The sequence below is a fragment of the Amblyraja radiata genome, chromosome 8 (assembly GCF_010909765.2).
Source record: "Amblyraja radiata isolate CabotCenter1 chromosome 8, sAmbRad1.1.pri, whole genome shotgun sequence".
In the NCBI taxonomy this organism is placed as follows: domain Eukaryota; kingdom Metazoa; phylum Chordata; class Chondrichthyes; order Rajiformes; family Rajidae; genus Amblyraja; species Amblyraja radiata.
In genome coordinates this window covers 11,076,464-11,098,292 of record NC_045963.1, presented here as the reverse complement: position 1 = coordinate 11,098,292, position 21,829 = coordinate 11,076,464, and the positions used below count along the sequence as shown (strand labels likewise).

General features: G+C 42.5%; 1 protein-coding gene across 5 annotated transcripts in view; it reads left to right on the top strand.

Moving 5' to 3' along the window:
• Window positions 1–21,829, top strand: part of vrk2 (VRK serine/threonine kinase 2) — a 91,373-nt gene that overhangs the window by 34,213 nt on the left and 35,331 nt on the right. For all 5 annotated transcript variants that reach the window (XM_033025170.1, XM_033025169.1, XM_033025166.1 and 2 more), the window contains 2 exons: window positions 15,225–15,345; window positions 16,586–16,644. In XM_033025170.1, the coding sequence (XP_032881061.1) occupies window positions 15,225–15,345; window positions 16,586–16,644 (180 nt within the window). The remainder of the gene's footprint in view (window positions 1–15,224; window positions 15,346–16,585; window positions 16,645–21,829) is intronic.

Genomic DNA, 21,829 nt, shown 5'->3' with positions numbered 1-21,829 from the left:
CGATAGTGATAAATGCCTTTTTGAAGGGGGCTGATCTTGCTCTCATGACTACTGTCATTTTTGAGGATAAGATTAGATTAAACAATCACAGATAGAACCCACTAGAAAAATGTTGTCCGTTAGCATGCAGATGTATGAAGTGTAATGGGTGGAGGTCCGTCTACTGGGAAGAATTATTTGCTCCATCATTGACATTTTTGTAACAGATTTCTTTTAGAATACAGTTTGTTTTATAAAATGTGCATTATGGTGAAGCTTACTGCAAACCACGGTTGATTTATTTCCCATCTTGTTTTTTTCTTGAAGCTATACTCTTTTGCTTCATTTAATTAGTTCCAGCTGTAAGCATTTGCACAGTACAGTGTCTGAATTGTCATGGATGCCGCATTTACGCCTGTTTTAGATTTTACTCTTTTGTGCTTCATCAATAAAAATTTAGGTATGGAAAGAGGGATACTGTTTGCCTTCGTGAAACTGCTGCTTCTATAGGCCGTGTATGTCATTCTCGTAGCCACGCCTTTTTAACCTGCATATTGTGTGAAAATTAAATATATCCATTGTAAAATGGAATTTTGTTTTTAAATTATTTGGTGAAATTGCTGCTTCATGAAGCTGGCCATTCTGTTGGATCCACAATAGAAATAAATGTGCAGTGCCTTCTTCCCGGTGTACAAAATTGTTGCTTCATTTTTTATTAGTTAACTTTTCTGCCAACTTTTGAGTGGCTTTTGGATCTCCAGTCTCAAATTTTGAAATTGCATATATCCTTTTAACTGACTTACTTGAGAATTATGATTGTGCGCAGAATTATTGCAAATTTTGAATGTAGACATATAGGGAACACCAAAATTTACAATCAGCTCAATGTCATCACTTGATGTCTCCTAATTAAATATTTTACTGTAAATTACACAGGACATGAGTAACTAGACTAAGTGGCTAGACCCTGTCACTAAGGAGGCTTGTTCCCCAACGCAATATTCCACCACTCACCCATAGCCCCCAACTATACTGGTGCAGCTCATTTCCCCTCATCCCTAGCACTCTCTCCCCCTCCTCTTCACCCTCCCTCTTCTTTCCCCTCTCCTCCCTTCCCCCAATCCCTCCCTCACTTCTCCCTCCCTCTCCTTTCCCCTACCGTCAGTCACTCCCTCCCTCCATCCATAACTCCTTCCCCACCCTACCCCCCTCCTATCCCTCTATCCCCCACTCCTCACCCACTATCCCTCCTCCCCTGTCCCACTGCCTTCCTCGCCCTCTATTCCCCACTCCCTACCTACACCACTCATCCCTCCTCTCCCTCTATTCCCTCTCCTTCCCCACTCTCCCTCCTCACCTGGTGGAGAGCTCGGAGAAAAGATGGGAGCCAGTGAGGGTGACCAGGAGGAAGGGGCTGGAGCTGTAGGGCATTGTGATGATGATGCGTTTGTGACACACAGCAGGCACTGAATGCTCTTTTCCGCCGGGTTCAGATTCTCCGCTTTCCGTTTGGCGACATCTTCCGCGCCAGGCCGGGCCACTTCCGGCCCTTCCCGAAAACTGTGTCCGGTTGGAGGCTTCCGCCAACCACCCACAGTGTCCCTCTGCTCCAGCAAAGATGTGATAGCGCAGGAAGGTGCGGGACGTCCTGCGGAGTGACAGGAGAAGAGATTAATCTGCGCTGTGTTGACTGGCAGGAGAGGAGATCTATCTGCGCAGCATAGTTTTTAAGATTTTTAAACCTCGCTAACTTTTACAATATACCACTGATCGGAACGAACCATGTTGCACTCGCAGCACAGGAGAATTATGAGTGACCTGGCCAAAAATCGTAGTGCTATTGCGTACCATTGTTGCGCAAATAGGAAAACCGCGCAAACCGGAAGAGCACAAGATCAGAGTTTTAGTTATGTATAGATGTAGACAGATTTTCACGCCATGTTCAAAATTAATGTACAGTGTCTGTATAGGTAAGGCATTGTTTTCTGTGGACTGGATGTAAAGTTTGAATTCCAGCTGCAAGATTCTTGTTGCTTGTGATTTTTCTCCTCTAATTCCCAATTGAGTGTAATTGAGTGCGGCATCTCTGTGGCAGGATTCAGATATCAGTGATCTGCATTATACTGCCCTTCCATTGAAGGACAGGACAGAGGCAGAAGTACAGGGCGGCAGGGTGACACAGCGGTAGAGTTGCTGCCTTACAGCGCTTGCAGCGCCAGAGACTCGGGTTCGATCCCGACTCCGGCCGCTTGTCTATACGGAATTCATATGTTCTCCCCGTGACCGCGTGGGCTTTCTCCGAGATCTTCCGTTTCCTCCCACACTCCAAAGACGTACAGGTGCAGGTTTGTAGGTTAATTGGCTTGGTTGGGTTTGTACACTTGGTATATGTGTAAATTGTCCCTCGTGTGCGTGTAGGCTTGTGTTAATGTGCGGGGATCACTGGTCGGCGCGAACTCGATGGGCCGAAGGCCTGTTTCCGCGCTATATCTCTAAACTAAACACAAAGTAATTAGTGAGAATGTCAATAAAAAAGGAAACTATTCAGGATTTATACAATTTTTTCCAACAACCCTTTTTATTTAACTTGGCTGTGTCTTTGGAACTGAGTTTAACTGTGTTTCTGGCAGTGACCTTTCGCCTGGAGTCCTGGTTTGAATTGAACCCCAGACTGAACATTTCTACGGTGTCTTAGATCACGAGCCAGGGTTCTACTGTAACTCCCCTGGATTGCACAATGTGAGCATGTGTTTGTGCAGCGTGTGCCAGGGGATTCTCACTTGATAATTTCAAAATACAATATGACGTTACAGTGAAAGGGCCTTCATAGGAACTGCCTAAATGCTGAGCGTTACAAGCAAGCTCCCTCTTTATTTCAGGTTTCCAGCATCTGCCCTATTTTGATTTTTGCATACAATTTGGGAAAAGATTTAATAGGAATCTGAGGGGTAACATTTTCACACACAAGGTGGAATAAGCTGCCAGAGGAGGTAGTTAAGAAACAGTTAGACAGATACATGGATAGGACAGGTTTGGAGGGATATGGACCAAACGCAGGTAGGTGGGACTAGTGTAGCTGGGATATATTGGCCAGTGTGGGCAAGTTGGGCTGAAGGGCCTGTTTCCACACTGAATCACTCTATGACTAAAGTGGTGGTTGCTTTCCTCAGAAATTTCACATTGTGCAAAATAGCATTATTAAATCAATTGTACCAATAGGGGAAAAGGGGTTAGGGACTAGAGAGGTTTAGACTCACAATGACAAAGTTACTTTTCCTGCAGGATTTTAAATAATACGTTTTTTTATAGCTAAAAAATTATTTTCTATTATAAAATCAAGGCATATTGCACATTTTAAAATGGAATAAATGTGTGAAACCGCTGTTCACCGTCTCCAATGTCTGTCCACTGACTGGGCCCCTGACACTGCTGCCACCGACTCTCACCGTATCCCCAGCCGTCCGTTGACCAGAGCCATCGACTCCATTTGCGCCGACCCTTGCCGTTACTCCAGCCCCCCGCGGGCTTCCACCAGCGACTCCGCTGACCCTCTCCGCTCTACCACCCACCAGCGGGCCGGAACCGTCGCCTCACCTAAGTTCCAGGTTCAGCTCCAGGCCCACGACCTCCATGCTGCAGACTCCAACACCATGTGGTCTGACTCTCCTGGGTCCTACTGTGCCCCTCCCCCCCCCCCCCTACAGGTAGTCTGAAGAAGGGTCTCGACCCGAAATGTCACCTATTCCTTTTCTCCAGAGAGGCTGTCTGACCCATTGAGTTCTCCAGCGTTTTGTCTCTCTTACATGAATATAGAGTCATACAGCGTGGAAAAGGGGCCTTCTGCCCTACCTGTCCACGGTGACCAAGATGTCCTATCTAAGCTAGCCCCGTTTACCTGCATTTGGATCATATCCCTCTAACCCTTTTCTCTCCATGTACCTTTAAAATGTTGTCATTTTACCTGCTGCATCTACTTCCTCTGGCAGCTTATCCCATATACCCACCATCCTGTGTGAGAAAAAGCTGCCCCTCAGGTTGCTATTAAATCTTTCCCATCTCACGTTAAGCTTATGCCCCCTAATTCTTGATACACCTACCTTGGGAAAACAACTCTGTACATTCACCCTATCTATTCCCCTGATGATTCTACACACCTCTGTACGATCACTCAACATCCTGTGCTCCAAAGAATAAAGTTCAAATCAGCACCCCCTCTCTCTATAGCACATGCCCCTAAGTCCTGGCAACATCATCGTAAATCATCTCTGCACTTTTTCCAGCTTAATGGCATCATTCCCATAGCAGGGACACCAAAATGCAACATAATACTCCAAATGTGACCTCACCAACATCTTTTCGAATTGTAGCATAGCATCCAAATATCTAGACTCAATTCCCCTGAATGAAGAAGGTCGACATGCCAGAACCCTTCTTCACCACTCGATCTACCTGTGACAACACTTTCCAGTACATCTGTGTTCTTGTACTCCCAGATCCTTCTGCTCTACAACACTCCCCTGGGCCCCACTGTTTGCAGTGGAGATACTGCCTGATTTAACTTCCCAAAATGCAACAACTCATACTTATCTGCATTCAACTCCATTTGCCATTCCTCGGTCCACTTGCCCATTTGTTATAACATCTTCATTGTCTCCGATATGACCTTTGTTAGTGTCATCTGCAAACTTAATAATTATGTCTTGTATGTTCTCATCCAAATCGTTGATATAGATTGTTGATGGCAGCAATGTAAATGGAATGATTGTATTCATGTATTGTCTTTCTGCTGACTGGTCAGCAGGCAGCAAAATGCTGTTCACTGTACCTCGGTACACGTGACAATAAACTAAACTGACTGATCACTGATCCCTGAGGCACACTACTAGTCACAGACCACTAGTGTCATAAACAACCTTCCATTACCGCACTCTGCTTCGCTCCATGAAGGCAATTCTGTAGGCATTTAACGAGCTCTCCGGAATCTCATGCGATCTAACCATCCAGAACGGCCTACCATGCAAATTCTCATCAAAGACCTTATCGAAGCCCTGCCGACGTCATTCTTCTTGATTACTTTGACTGCATCTCCAGCCACTTCACAAATATAAACTAATACCAATACCACTGCCAAGATGATGTCTGTTGCATGCTTAACATTGAAGCTTTCCTCAAATCCAGTGAGGCTTGGTTCCTCCTTGCTTACTAGTTTAGTTGATAGTTTTTTGTTTTGTGTTATCAGCAGAAGGACTATACATGAGCACAATATATCCGCATTGTACAGATATACAATAAAGGGAATAATGTTTAGTGCAAGGTAAAGTCTAGTAAGATCCGATTTAAAATAGTCCAGGATGTCCATTGAGGTTGATGGTAGGTCAGGACTGCTCTCTAGTTGCTGGTAGGATGGTCCAGTTGCCTGATAACAGCTGGGAAAAACTGTTCTTGAATCTGGAGATGTGTATTTTCACACTTTTGTACCTCATGCCTGATGGGAAAGGAGAGAAGAGGGAGTGTCGGGGTGAGACTCATCCAGGGCCGGATTTACGTATAAGCCTCGCAAGCTTAAGCTTAGGGCCTCGAGATCTAGGGGGGCCTCGGCAGGGCCGGATTTACCTATGGGCTTCATAGGCTGATTGGGAGGGGCCTCACAAGTGGAATAGCCTAGGGCCATTCTTCATCTAAATCCGGCCCTGGACTCATCATTGATTATGCTGCTGGTCTTGCTGAGGCAGTGTGAAGTGTAGATGAAGTCAATGGAAGGGAGGTTGGTCTCGGCTGCGTAATTTTCTGTAGCTACAATCAATCTTTTAAATCTGCACCTGGAATACTAAGCCTAAAATGTTACACCTTGGTCAAGCAGCTGTAGGAGGAGGTGGTGTTGGGAAGCAAAAATAGAACTTTCATATGGCCTGACAGGTCTGCAAGTGCAGATTAGTTTAGTTTAGAGCTACAGCGTGGAAACAGGCCCTTCGGCCCACTGAGTCCATGCCAACCAGCGAATCCGATACACTGGTTTTATCCTACACACTAGGGAAATTTACAGAAACGGGAATATGGGAGGAAAGCGGGGCACCTAGAGAAAACACGGGAAAAATGGACAAACTATACAGACAGCACTTGTAGTCAGGATGGAACCCGGGTCTCTGGAGGTGTTATGCCCCTGTGCCACTTAGGAAACCTGAACGGAAACCTCTGGAGACTTTGCGCCCCACCCAAGGTTTCCATGCGGTTCCCAGAGGTTTTTGTCAGTCTCCCTAATGGTCGAAAGTGGTTTCCGCTTCTTCTATGTTCCGGCGATTATTTCAAAAAATTCAAAACCTGCCGCGACTAAAAATAGGTAATTTTTAAGTCGAACCCAGTTGCGATGCTAGTTGAAGGTGGTTGCCGGAGGTTGCAGGTGGTTGCCGGAGGTTGCAGGTAGTGGAAGGTAGAGGAAGAAATTGTCCCGGTCATCAACATAGGCTTGACCTGGTCAAGCCTTTCAAAGGACCGGGATTGGCTGAGTGGTACACTATCATAGCTTAAGCTTCCAGTCCATCCAAACAGCACAGTCAATTGATTTTCTGCTGCCTTGAAACTAGCAGCATATGGCTCTTATCCTTGCAATACATCCTTTTCCAATGCAACCCTGTTTCATCAAAATGAAATATTTGATTTAGGGTGTAAGCTTGCTCCTCAATTATTCCCATTACAATAGGAAATAATTTATTTGCAGCAGCATGGTCCGTATTTGCAGCTTTTCAGCATGCTTTCACACTATGCAGGCTATAGCATTTATTATATTCTACAAACTAGCCACTGCTGGAATAGAAAGGTGCCAGAGCACCAGAGTTTTCAGGTTTTCTTTTCAGGGTGTTGTGAATAATCAGTGCCTTTCTTTAGATTGTAAAAAAATACTTGTCCCAGAACATGCTTATCCTTATTTATCCTTCAGTCCACAAACTCAGGAACATAAGAATAAGGGGTAAGCCATTGAGAATGGAGATGAGGAAACACTTTTTCTCACAGAGAGTTGTGAGTCTGGGGGATTCTCTGCCTCAGAGGGCAGTGGAGGCCAGTTCTCTGGATACTTTCAAAACGGAGCTAGATAGGGCTCTTAAAGATAGCAGAGTCAATTTTAAAAATCAAGTCTTTAATTTATCCCATCAGATAAAGCATAAAAAGAAGTTTAATTTGGCACCTAATTCACTTTCATATCTTCAGTATTAAAAAAGTTATGGCCATTTTCATACTCGGAAATGAGCATCTTGTTCCCTATTACTTTTTCATTGACTTAACACAAAAGCTGTGATCGAGAACAGTTAAAAGCCCATAACTTTCTTAAAATTTCAGAGAACTGAAATAAAATTTCAGTTATTATAGATTGAAGCATTCTGAAACAAATATGAAACAATCTTACTTAGATGACCTGAAATTAAAGCATAGTTAGTTAGTTACCTAATTGTAGCTAATTACAAAATTCAATTACTAGATCTAAACATCTATCCATTTCTTAAGAATAGATTAACATTTTTAAATAGCCTAAGTGTCCAAATTCACACAAGAATTCACAATATAACATAATTTTTAAATCTCATTGTCATGGGTTTATAGGCCAAATGGAAGGAATTTAATGTTTAATACCTGTAAATTAATGGCCATTTAAATAAACTTGCCTGTGGGATTTTCTGGAACGGGACCATTTGGAACTTTGAGGTTGCGGTGATTTAGTCGCCCATATCGGCAGCAAATACACTGCTGGTTTTTTCAGGGGAAAAAATCACCGTTTCGCAACATAAAATGTGAATTAAATACATCTTAAGAAACACTTTTATACATAAAAATAAACTACTTTCTTTTACCTGTTCCCTACATAAAATCCGGCCCCGTTGTCGGCATTGACGGCCTCAGAAGCTGATTTTAAAATCACTCCAGTGATTAACTTGTCGGGTTAAATTTTTTTTTAAACACACAGAACGGCCGTCGGAACAATTCTTTAGCAACATCTTGCACTCCAACAAAATATAATCCAGGACCAGGTCGGAAAGAAAACGCGTTTTAACCTCGCCCCCCCCCCCCTCAAACACGCCAAAATCGCGCACACGACCAGTGGCAGAATTGCAGCGCCGCTGAAGATAAGTATTGTAACATACCTAGGTAAAGGCAGGAACGGGGTACTGATTGGGGATGATCAGCTATGATCACAGTGAATGGCAGTGCTGGCACGAAGGGCTGAATGGCTGCCTACTGCACCTATTATCTATCTCACTCTCCTCCACTACCTTTGCCATTGCCCAGGCAGTTTTGCTTGCATTTATATTTGTTCCAAGCAGACAACTTTCTTTTATGTTACTGGTATTATGCCTTACAGTATAATGTGTAGACTCCTTAAGGCCAGTAGCTCGAATTATATTGTGTGTTCTTTAGTTTTTTCTCAAAGTGTTTGATGCCTCTAGTTTTTGATCAAGAGTAATGGCTTTTCTCCTATCACATTAACATTAGCACATCACTTCCTATACCCATTCTTATCATCTGTGTTGCTCATTGTTACGATAAACAAAACACAAAATTGTAATAAGATGGTTAAAAAAGAGCACAAAATCTGAATAAATACCATCTCCAAGCACAAAGCAGCTATGTATTCCTATGCTGTATGCCTAACAGCTTCTTTCTTATGCACATGGTACTCATTTGCAGTTGCATTATATCCGATTAGGGTGGCTTCATACGAATATTGTTGCCTAATTCGACACGTGTTATTATCAGAACTACCTGCTTTTAGGCTTTTGTTTACTGGAGGTTTAACCTAAATGTTCACATGTTCCTTAGTTGTTTATGTAATAGCAATTACTTCATGTAAAGTTGATTCATCTGACTTAACCTAGCTGGTGGGGGTGGTAGATTGCAACCTTCACGTGGTCCGCCCTGTTTTGACGAATGCAATCAACCCTGCGTGCACAATCAAATAAGATCAACTAGAGCAAGTTGTCCTACAACTTTAGGCTGTGCACGCCATACGCAAGAAGAAGAAGACCTAGCTCAGTGGTTCTCAACCTTTTTTCAGTGATGTACCCCCTGTGAAATATTTTTTCACCCCCTAACCAGCGCAAAAATATAGGCCTACATATATGTAGGCCTATATTTTAAAATCTCACGTACCCCCTGGAGTGCCTTCACGTACCCCCAGGGGTACGCGTACCCCCATTTGAGAACCACTGACCTAGCTAGTTGAAATGGTTATTAATATGTTTGGTGACAACTAAAGGTCATTAGTAGCTGGTAACCATTAGCTGGTGCTTTGAATTGGGATGACATCAACAAACATCGGTGGTCTCTATACTGAAATAGCAGCTTAATAGTATTGTGGCACAGGGGCGCAGTGGTAGAGTTGATGCCTCACAGTGCCAGAGACCCGGGTTCGATCATGATAAGGGGGGTGTTGTCTGTACGGTGTTTGTACATAATACCCGTGACCATGTGGGTTTCTTTCATGCACCATGACCATTGGCAGACCAATTTCCCTTCTGGAATAAATAACGTTCTATTATACCATAAAGTTTTCCCCGGGAGCGCTGGTTTCCTCCCACACTCTAAAGATGTACAGGCTTGGAGGTTAGTTGGCTTTGGTAAAGATTGTACATTTTCCCTAGGGTGTAGGATAGTGCAAGTGTACAGGGATCACTGGTCAGCACGGACTCGGTGGGCCGAAGGGCCTGTTTCCACAATGTATCTCTAAACTAAACTAAACATAGGGATTCTTGCAATTGTGGCGGAGTAAAAATTGAACACTACAAGCATCTGGCTGGCAGAATGCACACAGACTGGATCATGAGCCTACTGCCGTGCTCTATCCGTCATCTTGCTGTGCACTTTTGACACCATTGCAACATTTTGTAGTGGTAATGTGGCAAGAGACAGAGCCATGGCTGGATGGACTGGCTTGTGCATGCTTACCTGTATCCTTGGTGAGGAAACATTGAGCTGTTCAGCACGGATGACCCAGGCTTTCAGCATTAAGCCAGATATGCTGTCAGTTGTTCAATGGAGAACTGCCCATGGTGTGCGGATGAGTTATGCCAGACTTGTGTGTCTGCGTGATGCTAGATTGAGTCTGGTAGGTTCCAGATCCAAGGAAAATTTGACACGATTTTCAACACAGTAGCAAAATCATAGTGACCACCATGTGACTGTTGTGGAAATTTGAATAGACTCCCGTGTAGTCAGTAAGTGTCCTGTAATTGGGGTGAAATTACATTGTTGGATCATTGAACACAGCAAGAGAGGGCTTAACTGGCATTCAGCGTCTTTAGCTTCTTTAGTATCATTGAGGTCCAACATTTAACAGCCTGGGGCTGCCATTAACAAGTACCTTGACTGGACTAAAGATAGACACAAAATTCTGCAGTAACTCAGCGGGACAGGCAGCATCTTGGGAGAGAAGGAATGGGTGACATTTCGGGTCGAGACACTTCTTCAGACTGAAGAAGTCAGAAGAAAGGTTTTGACCTAAAATGTCACCCATTCCTTCTCTCCAGAGATGCTGCCTATCCCGCTGAGTTACTTCAGCAATTTGTGTCTATCTTCGGTTTAAACCAGCATCTGCAGTTCCTTCCTACACTCCTCAACTGGAGTAGCTACCTAAAGACCCCCGACTACTAGATTAAGTTTGAGGGTGGGTATTGTTCATCAAATGGCTCTCCCTATAACCACCCAAATACACTTGACTCAAATCAGGAGTAGGTGAAATGTGGCAGTTACTATTGCAGTGTGGGGAAAGAGGGGGAGGCGTGGGGAAAGGGGGGGAGGCGTGGGGAAAGGGGTGTGGAGGAGGGATGGGGGGAAGAGGATGTGTGGGGAGGGAGGGGCTCGCACTCTGCTCACCCCGCACCTTCAGCTTTCGGCCTCATGCAGCAGATCCCGGTCCCACTCCGGCTTCACTCAGAGGCTTCCGGTTCAACTCACCAGCTTCCGGCCGGTCGTGCTGGTCGCTGAGTTCCAAGCTGCTGACTCCGCAGGCCGCTGACTCTCCGTGAGTTGCTCAACACACTCCGCTCCTTCAGCTTTTTATTCTCCTCGCCGCGTTATTGACAACGGGTTCCGGAAGGGGAGGTTTTTATGATTTTTAATCCTTCATAACTTTTGTACTATTTCTCCGATCGGAACAAAACTTATTTGACTTGCAGCAGAGGTGAATGGTGAGTAAGGTGGCGAAAAATCGTAGCGCTATGGGGGATCATTTTTGCGCAAATTTAAATACAACGCAGACCGGAAGTGGTCAAGATGAGAGTTTTAGTAAAAGTATAGATTTTGATTAGTATTTTTTATTGAAACATTCGATTTTTTTAAACAAATGTTTTAAATTGATTTTTTATGGTCCCTCTGCATTCATTGCCTGTTGCAGGATGTCCCAAATAGCAGCTTGTGCAACAATAATGTAGCTTCTTCACAATGCTATGCAAGAAGTTTATTTCTGTTTATTTTATTCTCAGCCTTTAGGGTTAACACACAAAATAACCTAAGGCAGGTTGGACTGTTGTCTGCTGAACTGATAAACTCCTTATGGTCACTTTAGCAGTGGAGTAAACATGAATGCCTGTGTCATACTGCTCTAATACATAACACCCATTACACAGACAGACTAATTATAGTGTTGCCCATTATTCTCACGTATCATTTGAAGCAAAGCAGAGGTCAAGCTTGTACTGCTTGATCTATCACGGAGCAAAATACTTTATTGTTGTCAATATTACAAGCAAATTACTAGAGAGCACAATGAATAACTTTATTAATTAAAATCCTGCACTGTCAGCTTTTGATAATTACTGCGAATTATTACTGTACCCGAGTTATGTTTGAACTTTTTAACATTGTTAGTGTCACTGAAATGGTAGTGTCTAGATTAATGCACGGGCTGCTTTGCAGCAGTATTTCTAGTCACTGAAGCATGCAGTCGATATCTAATTTCTCTGGAGATAGCAAAATATTGCATTTTGCAAAATTAGACGTTTTTTTTAAAGAATTGTCTGTTTGCAAGTATACCACTGAAGGTCTATTTTTTATTGCAAACAGTAGTTTCAATGGCATTTCTGTTGAACTCTGTTCCAGCAGATGTTTATTATATAGTGAGATTTTAGTGGTAGGCATTTTGAATTTTTCTGAGCTATATCGTGAACTGAAAATCCAATGTTAAGTGAATTAAATGCAATCACCACAAAATACTTGCAAGAATAATTCCTTTGGATCCACTGATAAGACTTATCCAGATGCTAACACTTTGTGGGAGAACATAGATTCATACTTCAATCATGGACATATTTATAACCATGCGGTACAGTTTGAAGGCCTACAAGTCTGGCAACTAATGGCAACTAATGCCAGTCTGGCAACTAATAGAATTCTGACAGCTATGCATATCAAATTAAAAAGCAAGGGTTAAAATGGTGTGAGCTTTGCTCACATAGGTTCTTTTTCTATAATGCTTGTATTTCTAGCTCTGCTTCACCTTTACAGAGCTGCCAAGTACGGATTTTCTGTATTTTGTACGGAAATGCGATAAGAATACGGATGTACACTTTTGCTTTGAAAAATACGGATTTAAAAAAAAAATCGGTCCGACTTCCTGTTTCATCTTGCTGCTTAAAAAATGCAAGGATATAAAAAGTCATACTGTAACTCTAAAAATGATAGCAGATTAAATCTAATGGTATTTGAAATTTCAAGATCTGGATGATTAGTTTTGTAAGCTTTGATCTGCCTGTCCCGCTCCAGGTTTAAACAGCGCTGTCAGTTTAACGCGTGGGAATTTAAACGAACAACGCCAGGGGTTCTAATTATAGCGCTACCTGCTGGAGTGCTATTGCCTTTACACATAGTGCTATGGCACAGCACTATGGGCCACAGACTGTTCGGGGAGGGAGAAGGAGAGAGGGAGAAGGAGAGAGGGAGTGAGGGAATAAGAGAAGGAGGGAGAAAAAAAGGTGGGAGGGAGGGGTGAGGGAGGGAGGGAGGATGGGAGAGAGGGAGGGAGGATGGGAGGGAGAGAGGGAGGGAGAGAGGGAGGGAGAGATGGAGGGAGGGAGGGAGGGAGAAGGAGGGAAAGAGGAAGGAGGGAAAGGGAGTGAGGGAGGGATAGAGAGCGAGGGAGAGAGAGAGGCTTCCAAAATGGCCGACATCATCATCTGGTGCTAAAAGCAGGAAGCAGCCGTTCAAACCGCAGTATACAAAGAGATGGCAAAGAATGCACTTTCAAGTAAGGTGCGTAGAAGATATGTCAATTGGTAGCAAAGTTATGCATTCTTGTACTCTTACATGGGTATGACTGCACATTAAAAAAAACATTTTTTTCAGCAAAATGGAACTGTGTAAAAATACTGATTTCCTCAGCAAAATACTGATTTTCAGATACTGGAATACTGAAATGCTCTGACAAAACTTGGCAGCTCTGCCTTTACCTCTTCATTCTTTAATTTATCAGACTACTAAAATATTGGTGAGCAATGTTTCTCTTGGACTAAATAATGGAAAGATCAAAGCCACTAGCTGTAGTCCTGTCACAAATTATGCTGCTGGATTATGTGCGCAGCAGTAGAGCTGCTGCCTTACAGCGCCAGAGACCCGGGTACAATCTCAATATACGGGGTGTGTCTGTATGGAGTTTGTACGTTCTCATCGTGACCGCGTGGGTTTTCTCCGAGATCTTCAGATCAAGATGTACAGGTTTGCACGTTACTTGGCATGGTATAAATGTAAAACTGTCCCTAGTGTATGTGGAATAGTGTTAATGTGTAGGGATCGCTGGTCGTTGTGGACTCAGTGGGCCAAACGGCCTGTTTCCCCGCTGTATTTTTAAACTAAACTAAACTGAATGTGTGAAGGTAGTGCACAGAATACTGTCTCTGAACCAGCAGTACTACCACAATGTCAACACTTAAACTAATCCCTTCAATCTACTCAACACTGCTGGATTAGTATGTCAAGATAATAGATTTGATTGAGAATTAATGAGGCGGGTGTTGGAACAGGTCAAGTTAGTATTTTTTTCTTGTAGTTCAATAATTTCTAGAGCCATTTGATATGTGGTATCATTCTTAAGGTGAACCTTTGGGTAAAGTTCTTCAATAAAAAAAATCATTTATAGGAATGCCATTACCCAATCAATACACAAATTCGATAATGAACTCCTATTGATTATTTAAGATAGAACTAAGATATTTCAATATTGTTGAAGAGGTAGTTTCTCCACAAGTGGCTAGATGTGCCTTCTGGTATTTCAGCTAGAATAATAGTGATTTAAAATAAAAGGTTCGGGATGAAATTGATATAAATCCACAATGTGAATAGATTCAAAGCATTTGAAATATGCTGAAGTGGAATTACATCAACACAGTTATGATATTGGAGCCTGATTCTGTGTTCATTTGTCACAGTATCCATGTCAGATCGTGTGGCTAGATAATAAACCAAGTATTGCATATTGAATATTAAATTGCAGAAACCATCTTTGCTCTGATCAGATCTGCAGCTAGGGTAAAGTTAAATAATTTAAAAACCGGACCAATGCATGTCTTCAGTAATGTTTGGATATGTGTAAAACAAAATATGCTACCAGTGTATGAGTTTTTTGATTACCCACGCTAATAATATTTGTTTTCAGCAAGTTATCCAGTATTCTATTTATTTGTAAAGAATGCAGCTGAACCGAATGAAACAACTAATGTGCTGATTTTTGCAGTTCTTACTCTACACTAGATGGCAGTTTTGCCTTTACCTCAAACTTCTTACACATGCAGTAAGGGAAAGGCCATCACTGTTTAGTCTATGTGCAGGGTCTCTGTACGGGTGATTCAGACCCTGTGGACTTCCTGGAACATGTGTTAGCAATTTGGAGGCAGACATTTATTTCTTTGTTTTACTGCTGGCTCTTTGAGAAAGTGTTGCTGCTGGATTATGAGCTGTCTGGATCATGTCAGAGGCCACGGGGATCAAGTTCATGTGACAGGCCAGACGAAGGAAGGATGAGGTTTGGGGGGAGGTAAGGAAACTGACCTCTGCTTTTATTACACAAGTCACAGCCTGTCTGTGAACCAAGGCCAAAATCTTGGGCGTTCCAACTCCAGTGCAGCTGAACAAACAAGACACTTGCCTGCTTGGATTTTTACACATTTCATCAACAGCAGTTAAATGAAAGATTTCTCTATATTTTTTCTCTCAAGTGATTTTTTTAATCCTTCATTCTTAATTCCCTTTCCTCAATCACATTCTCTTAGCTCTATCCAGACGAAGTGACCTGGAAATCCTCGGCTACTGCATGCTGCAGTGGCTATGTGGAAAGCTGCCTTGGGATCGGGACCTGAAGGACCCTGTGGCAGTCCAACAAGCCAAAGTCAAGTATGAGCTTTCTTCTCTTTCATGCTTTACTCAAGCTCATTTCAAAATAATATCAAAGCACATTAATTCCTCCAGAATATCCCATTTCAGCCCCCTGTGTCCAAGTATTCTTTTCATTCATAAAAATAAAAACTTAAATTTACCAATGCAAATATAAGTCCTAATGTTTTTTTTGAAGTTGTCCAAGAATGTCATTGAAGTGCACAGTTATTTACACTTTGTGACATTATTTAGTATTATTAAGCAGTAAATACAAATAGAAAGTCTTAATATTATTGGTTTCAAGATTCAGTGGGATTTTTTTAATATTCAAATTAATATTTAATATTTTCTTGAAAAGGTTAAATGTGAACTTTACTTAAGGGGTTAAGAAAGATCATGTTTTTATTCCATACATCGATTTGATATTTACAATCAGAAATCCTTTGGTGTGTGGAAAATATCTTGAAAGGTATGGACTGATTTGAATTATGTTCACTCATCAGAAACAGACATTTGAAAGTTAGCTAGTGGGAACTAAATCTTTAAAGCAATCAGGTAAAATGTGCTGTAAACAGCACTAAAATATTAGATTATTTAACATAAGTATAACTGTTTGACAAATATATCAATTAAGACTTTGAAACCTAAGCAAATGTTGAATTAGGAAGGGTTGTATCAAGTCATGAAGAAAAAGTACAATGTGGACAAATAAGCCATGTTGGAAATGAAAATGATTGGTTTGGTAGGGAATTAATAATGTTTTTGAAGGACAGGAGAAGATTTTTCAGATGGCCTAAAGATCAGTCATCCTTGGAGGAAAAATCACATTTAGCATGAAGTTGTAACCGGTAATTATTTTAAAATTGCAGTGTTAAAGTGGGTACATGTACACAAATTGATTTAGTCCAAATTTACCAAATCCACAGATTGCTGTTAAAGTATTGACAAATATTAAATGTAATGCATTAAGACTTCTCATGTTTGCATGCAAACACCTGCTTGGAAATCGGATAATAATTCATAATAAAGTGGTTAAACATTTAAAATGTCAAATAATGAGAAATATATATTAATTGAGGATTTGTGTCATCAAATGCCCTTTCTTCTATTCTGACCAAAACAAAATGGATAGAGACTCATGATTGACAAGAAAAGAGTAATTAGTTTGGACACATTTTCCTTAGAGTTTGAGGCTGACATTTTCTTTGTTATGAGAAAGCGTTCTGTAATTTAGTAAAATGTTTCAATTCTTTTTCAGATTTATGACAAACCTTCCCGTTTCTGTGCGCCAATGCTTTCCTTCTGGATGTCAAAGCAGTAAGTATGTTTATGTACAATTACACTGGCACAATGTTAAAGCATCACGAGATGCCAGCCTGCAATAGGTTTTCCCAGTCAGCTTTCAAGTAGCTTATGAAGTGACTACCACATCTATTGCTCATTAGGTAAAAGGATTTCCTCTGGATTTATAACCTATTATCAGATAAATCATATTATTTATTTGTGCAGCAAGTGGCACAATTAGCATTTTAAATGCAACTTTATTGATTCATTTTTTTAAAGTAAACACGCTAAATGGGTTTTAGGTAAAAAGGATGACTTAATTAACTTGAATGGCTGCAGAAAATAAGCAACATTATTTCCCTTTCATTGCAAGTTGGCTGTGGATTTTATACAATATTATTGGCATTGAATCATAACATTTGCTTAACAGAGAGCTCCCTGTACTTAAACCCAAATACTTTAATAAAATCAAGGAAGACTAAAATAAAACTAATGAGAAGAGTAACATTTGCCTACTTTAAAAAATGTGTTACTCATATTCAAATGCTTGCAATGAAAAGGGTATTAAAACTGGAAAGATGACTAATCTGATCTTTCCCAAGCACCCTAGTGTATAAGGCAGAGTAACTCCTTGTCAATTCATTCTTACTTCTGTGCTTTCATATAGAGGATATGGTTTCCCCGGCAGGCGAGCAAAGAACAAAAGTTATCATTGTGGGAATCTTGGGGGGAGAATTCTCTTTCTATCATTCCTCACATTTGCAGTATATTTCAGAGCAGCTAGTTTATTTACTTTAACATAGAGGATTAAACAAAGATAATTTTATTTGAAAGGTGTTGTTTCTGATTTTTGCCCACATATCACCCACTGATGTGGATAATGCTGAGGTGAACTGGCTGTCGACTTGGCTGTTACTGGTTGTAAGATTAATCCTCCCACCTCCAGCATTGTATCAGGATGTCATTCTAGATTAGAGTCAAGAGTGTTTTATTGGCATATGTCCCAGATTGAACAATGAATTTTGTACTTGCTGCAGCACAACAGAATATGTAAACATATTATACTGTAAACAATATGATAAACGAGAGAGTTTTCAAGCTACTGTACCTTCTTCCTGACGGCAGTGGTGAAATGAGTGTGTGGCCAGGAAGGTGTGGGTCTCTGATGATGCTGGCTGCTCTTTTGATGCAGGACTCCGATAAATCCCTTCGATGGTGGGGAGGTCAGAGCCGGTGATGGATTGGGCAGTGTTCACAACTTTTTGCAGTCTTTTCCGCTCCTGGACGTTCAAGTTGCTGAACCAGACCATGATGTAACTCTACTGTCAATATGCTCTCTACTGTGCACCTGTAGAAGTTCAAGGATCCTCTCTGACATACCAAATCTCCTTAATCTTCTCAGGAAGTAGAGGCATTGATGTGCTTTATTTATAATTGCATCTGTGTGCTGGGTTCAGGAAAGATCTTCCGATATATGCACGCCCAGGAATTTGAAGTTTTTGATTCTCTCCGCCATCGTCCTGTTGATATAAACAGGATTGTGGATCCTCATCCTTCCTCTTCCAAAGTCCACAATCAGTTTATTGGTTTTACTGATATTGAGAGCCAGGTTGTTGTGCTGGCACCATTTGGTCAATCGGTCGATCTCACTTGCATACTCTGACTCATCACCATCTGTAATTCGTCCCACAACAGTGGTGTCGTCGGCGAACTTGAAGATGGAGTTCGCACTGTGTCCGGCTACACAGTCGTGAGTATAGAGTGAGTAGAGCAGGGGCTGAGCACGCAGCATTGAGGTGCTCCCATACTGATTGTTAATGAGGAAGAAGTGTTTCTGCCAATTCAAACAGAACGGTCTGTGGATGAGGAAGTCGGGGATCCAATTGCAGAGGGATGCGCAGAGACCCAGTTTCGTGAGCTTGATAACCAGCATTTTTTTAAATCAAAAAATGTATTCAATAATTAAAAATAATATTACAATACAATAAAAGAAACCAGAACCCACCACCATAATACAATACGAACAAATATCCTAAATTTACTACTATACAACTATGTTACAATCCTTACATTCAACCCCCTGCGGTGCCCATCGGTCCCGGATATCCCCCAGGGTGCCCATGGACAGCGCGTAATCCCTTTCTAGTACCACCCGGGCATGGACATAACCCCGGAAAAGGGGCAGGCAGCCAGCTCTGGCAGGGCCCCCTTCTGCCTGGCGCCGTGACTCACGGATGTCCAGCTTGGCCAGGTCCAGAAGCAACCCAACCAGGATATCTTCAGCCCTACCCTCTCCCCTACGCGCAGGGTGTTCAAAGATGAGGATGGTGGGTGAGAAATGCAGCCAGAAGGCAAGGAGCAGCTCCTTTAGATAATGGAACAGTGGCTGCAACTTCCCACACTCCATATACAGGTGGTACACAGACTCTTCCAGCCCGCAACAGTGGCAGGCGGCTGGCAAGTCTGTGCACCGTGAGAGAAACAGGTTGTAGGGGACTCATCTTTGGACACCCTGTGCGTAGGGGAGGCGGTAGGGCTGAAGATATCCTGGTAGGTACAATACCCTCCACCCCAGGTCCCCGATGTAGAGGGGGAGAATCCCTGCGTAGAGGGACCCCCACCAGGGGCCCCCCTCGTGACCGAAAACAACAGCGACCGCCACTTGGCCACTTGGTGTCCGGATGGTGGACCAGGGCGAGGAAGTGCAGGGTCTGCGTGCTTTGAGGGGATGATGGTATTGAATGCCGAGCTGTAGTCTATAAACAACAGCGTGATGTAAGTGTTTTTATTGTACAAGTGGTCCAGTGTTGTGTGGAGAGCCAGTGAGATCGCATTCTCCATTGACCTGTTGTGACGGTAGGCAAACTGTAGTGTGTCGAGGTTCTTGTCGAGGTAGGAGTTAATATGCACCATAACCAACCTCTCAAAGCACTTCATCACCATGGACTTTAGTGCCACTGGTCGATAGTCATTGAGGCACGTCACCTTACTCTTCTTGGGCACTGGTATTATTGATGCCCTCTTAAAGCAGGTGGGAACCTCAGCAGTGAGAGGTTGAAAATGTCTGTAAAAGACCCAGCCAGTTGGTCTGCACAGGTTTTGCGAACACGACCGAGTATACCATCAGGTCCAGATGCTTTCCAGTTCACCTCCCCTGAAGGATCATCTGACGTCGGCCTCTGTGACTGTGACTGAAATACCATCAGGGTGTATGGGGCTCGGGAAGACACATCAGTGTTGTCCCTATCAAAGCATTGAACTCGTCAGGAAGTGCTGCTTCCTGGTTTCACCTTGTTGGAGCTGATGGCATTCAAACCCTGCCACAGTTGCCGAACATCCGCCCCATCTTCCAACTTGCAGAAGTCCCTTTTGGCCTTTTTGATGGCCTTATCAAGGTCGTATCTGGACTTCTTATCGACCTCTGCGTCACCAGACCTGAATGCCCGGGATCTGTTCCTCAGAAGAATGCGGATCTCCTGGTTCATCCAAGGCTTCTGGTTAGGAAACACTCGGAAGGTTTTTGTAGGAACGCAGTCCTCCACACATTTCCTTATGCTCCACTTGCAGGAGTGGAATTTGAACCACTGAACCTTTAGCTCAGATTGTGTGTGGAGCCACTCAACCCTAATGCTGATATCTTGGAGGGAAGGAGGTTTTACATAGAACCCTATCCCAGAATATAGTTTAGTTTAGTTTAGAGATACAGCGCGGAAACAGGCCCTTCGGCACACGGAGTCTGCATCGACCAGTGTTCCCAGCACATTAACACTATCCTACACACACTAGGAACAATTTACATTTACACCAAGCCAATTAACCTACAAACCTGTACGTCTTTGGAGTGTGGGAGGAAACCGGAGATCTCGGAGAAAACCCACGCGGTCACGGGGAGAATGTACAAACTCCTTGCAGACAGCACCCGTAGTCGGGATCGAACCCGGGTCTCTGGCGCTGTGAGGCAGCAATTCTACCACTGTGCCACCGTGCCGCCCTCTGATAGTTTTATACAATTGAATTAATGACAAATAATAAACTGGTTCCGATTAATCTTGGGAAGTCCATACTCGGGATCAATAAAGGTTTCTGTAGTATGTAGTGAGCCGTGCAGTTCTGCATGGTTTCATTGGCCGAGCTGCTGTAGTCTTGATTGGTTTCATTGTTTTTCATGTACGTCATACTTAGAAAAACACCAACAATCAATGCAACCCAGATTATAATACATTTCCTTTATTCTTCATTTATAAAGCACCAAAAGAATTTGATCCCTGAGAATGTTTTAAGTCATTCATGTACATCAATGCCAACACGTTGTTTTTATTTTCTCTTTAATTCAGAGATACAGTGCACAAAACACGCCCTTCGGCCGACCAAGTCCACACCAATCAGCGATCACCACATACACTAGCACTATCTTACACACTAGGGACAATTTACAATTTTACCAAAGTCAATTAACCTACAAACCTGCATGTCTTTGGAGTGTTGAAGGAAACAGGAGCGCCCGGAAAAACCCCACGCAGTCACAAGGAGAACGTGCAAACTCCATTTAAACAGCACCCGTAGTCAGGATCAAAGCCGGGTCTCTGGTGCTGAAAGGCAGCAACTCTACCGCTGTGCCCAAACACACATTCAGTTATTTTTACCATTCATTAAAACAAAACACAAGACATGCTTTGTATTGCAATATTGAAATATTTGTTCTGATCATCTTCATTTATTCCTTAGGCTTCAACTAACAGTAGGCAGTGCAGGCTTTTTTCTTTTTTAAGAACTATCGAGTCTTTATAATAATATTCTGCCTGGTTTACCTCCTTATCCCCTGATTCAAACACCATGGAGAACAAATAGCGAAATGTCCTTTCCTCAAGTTTTAGATCCATTTTGAATGTTGAAGAGGATTTGTGAACAGTTTCAAGTGCTACAGAAACTATCAACCATCTCAAAAATAGATGGGCATGAAAATCTAATTTGTCACATCAAAACACCATTGCTACACCATCTGCTTCCATTTTCACAGTGTCCTTGCAAGAACAGCATTCTAAAATAAGACACTTCTGCAAATTGCAAAGATTGCAGGAAGCCTAAGGCTTGTAAGGAAAGGATGGTGATGGAGGCTTCCAATTTCTAATCCCTCATTTTTGGCATGTTACAGCATCAACAAAAGAGATTGGATTTGGAGAACTAATATGGATACCTGATCCTGCACCTAAACCTATTG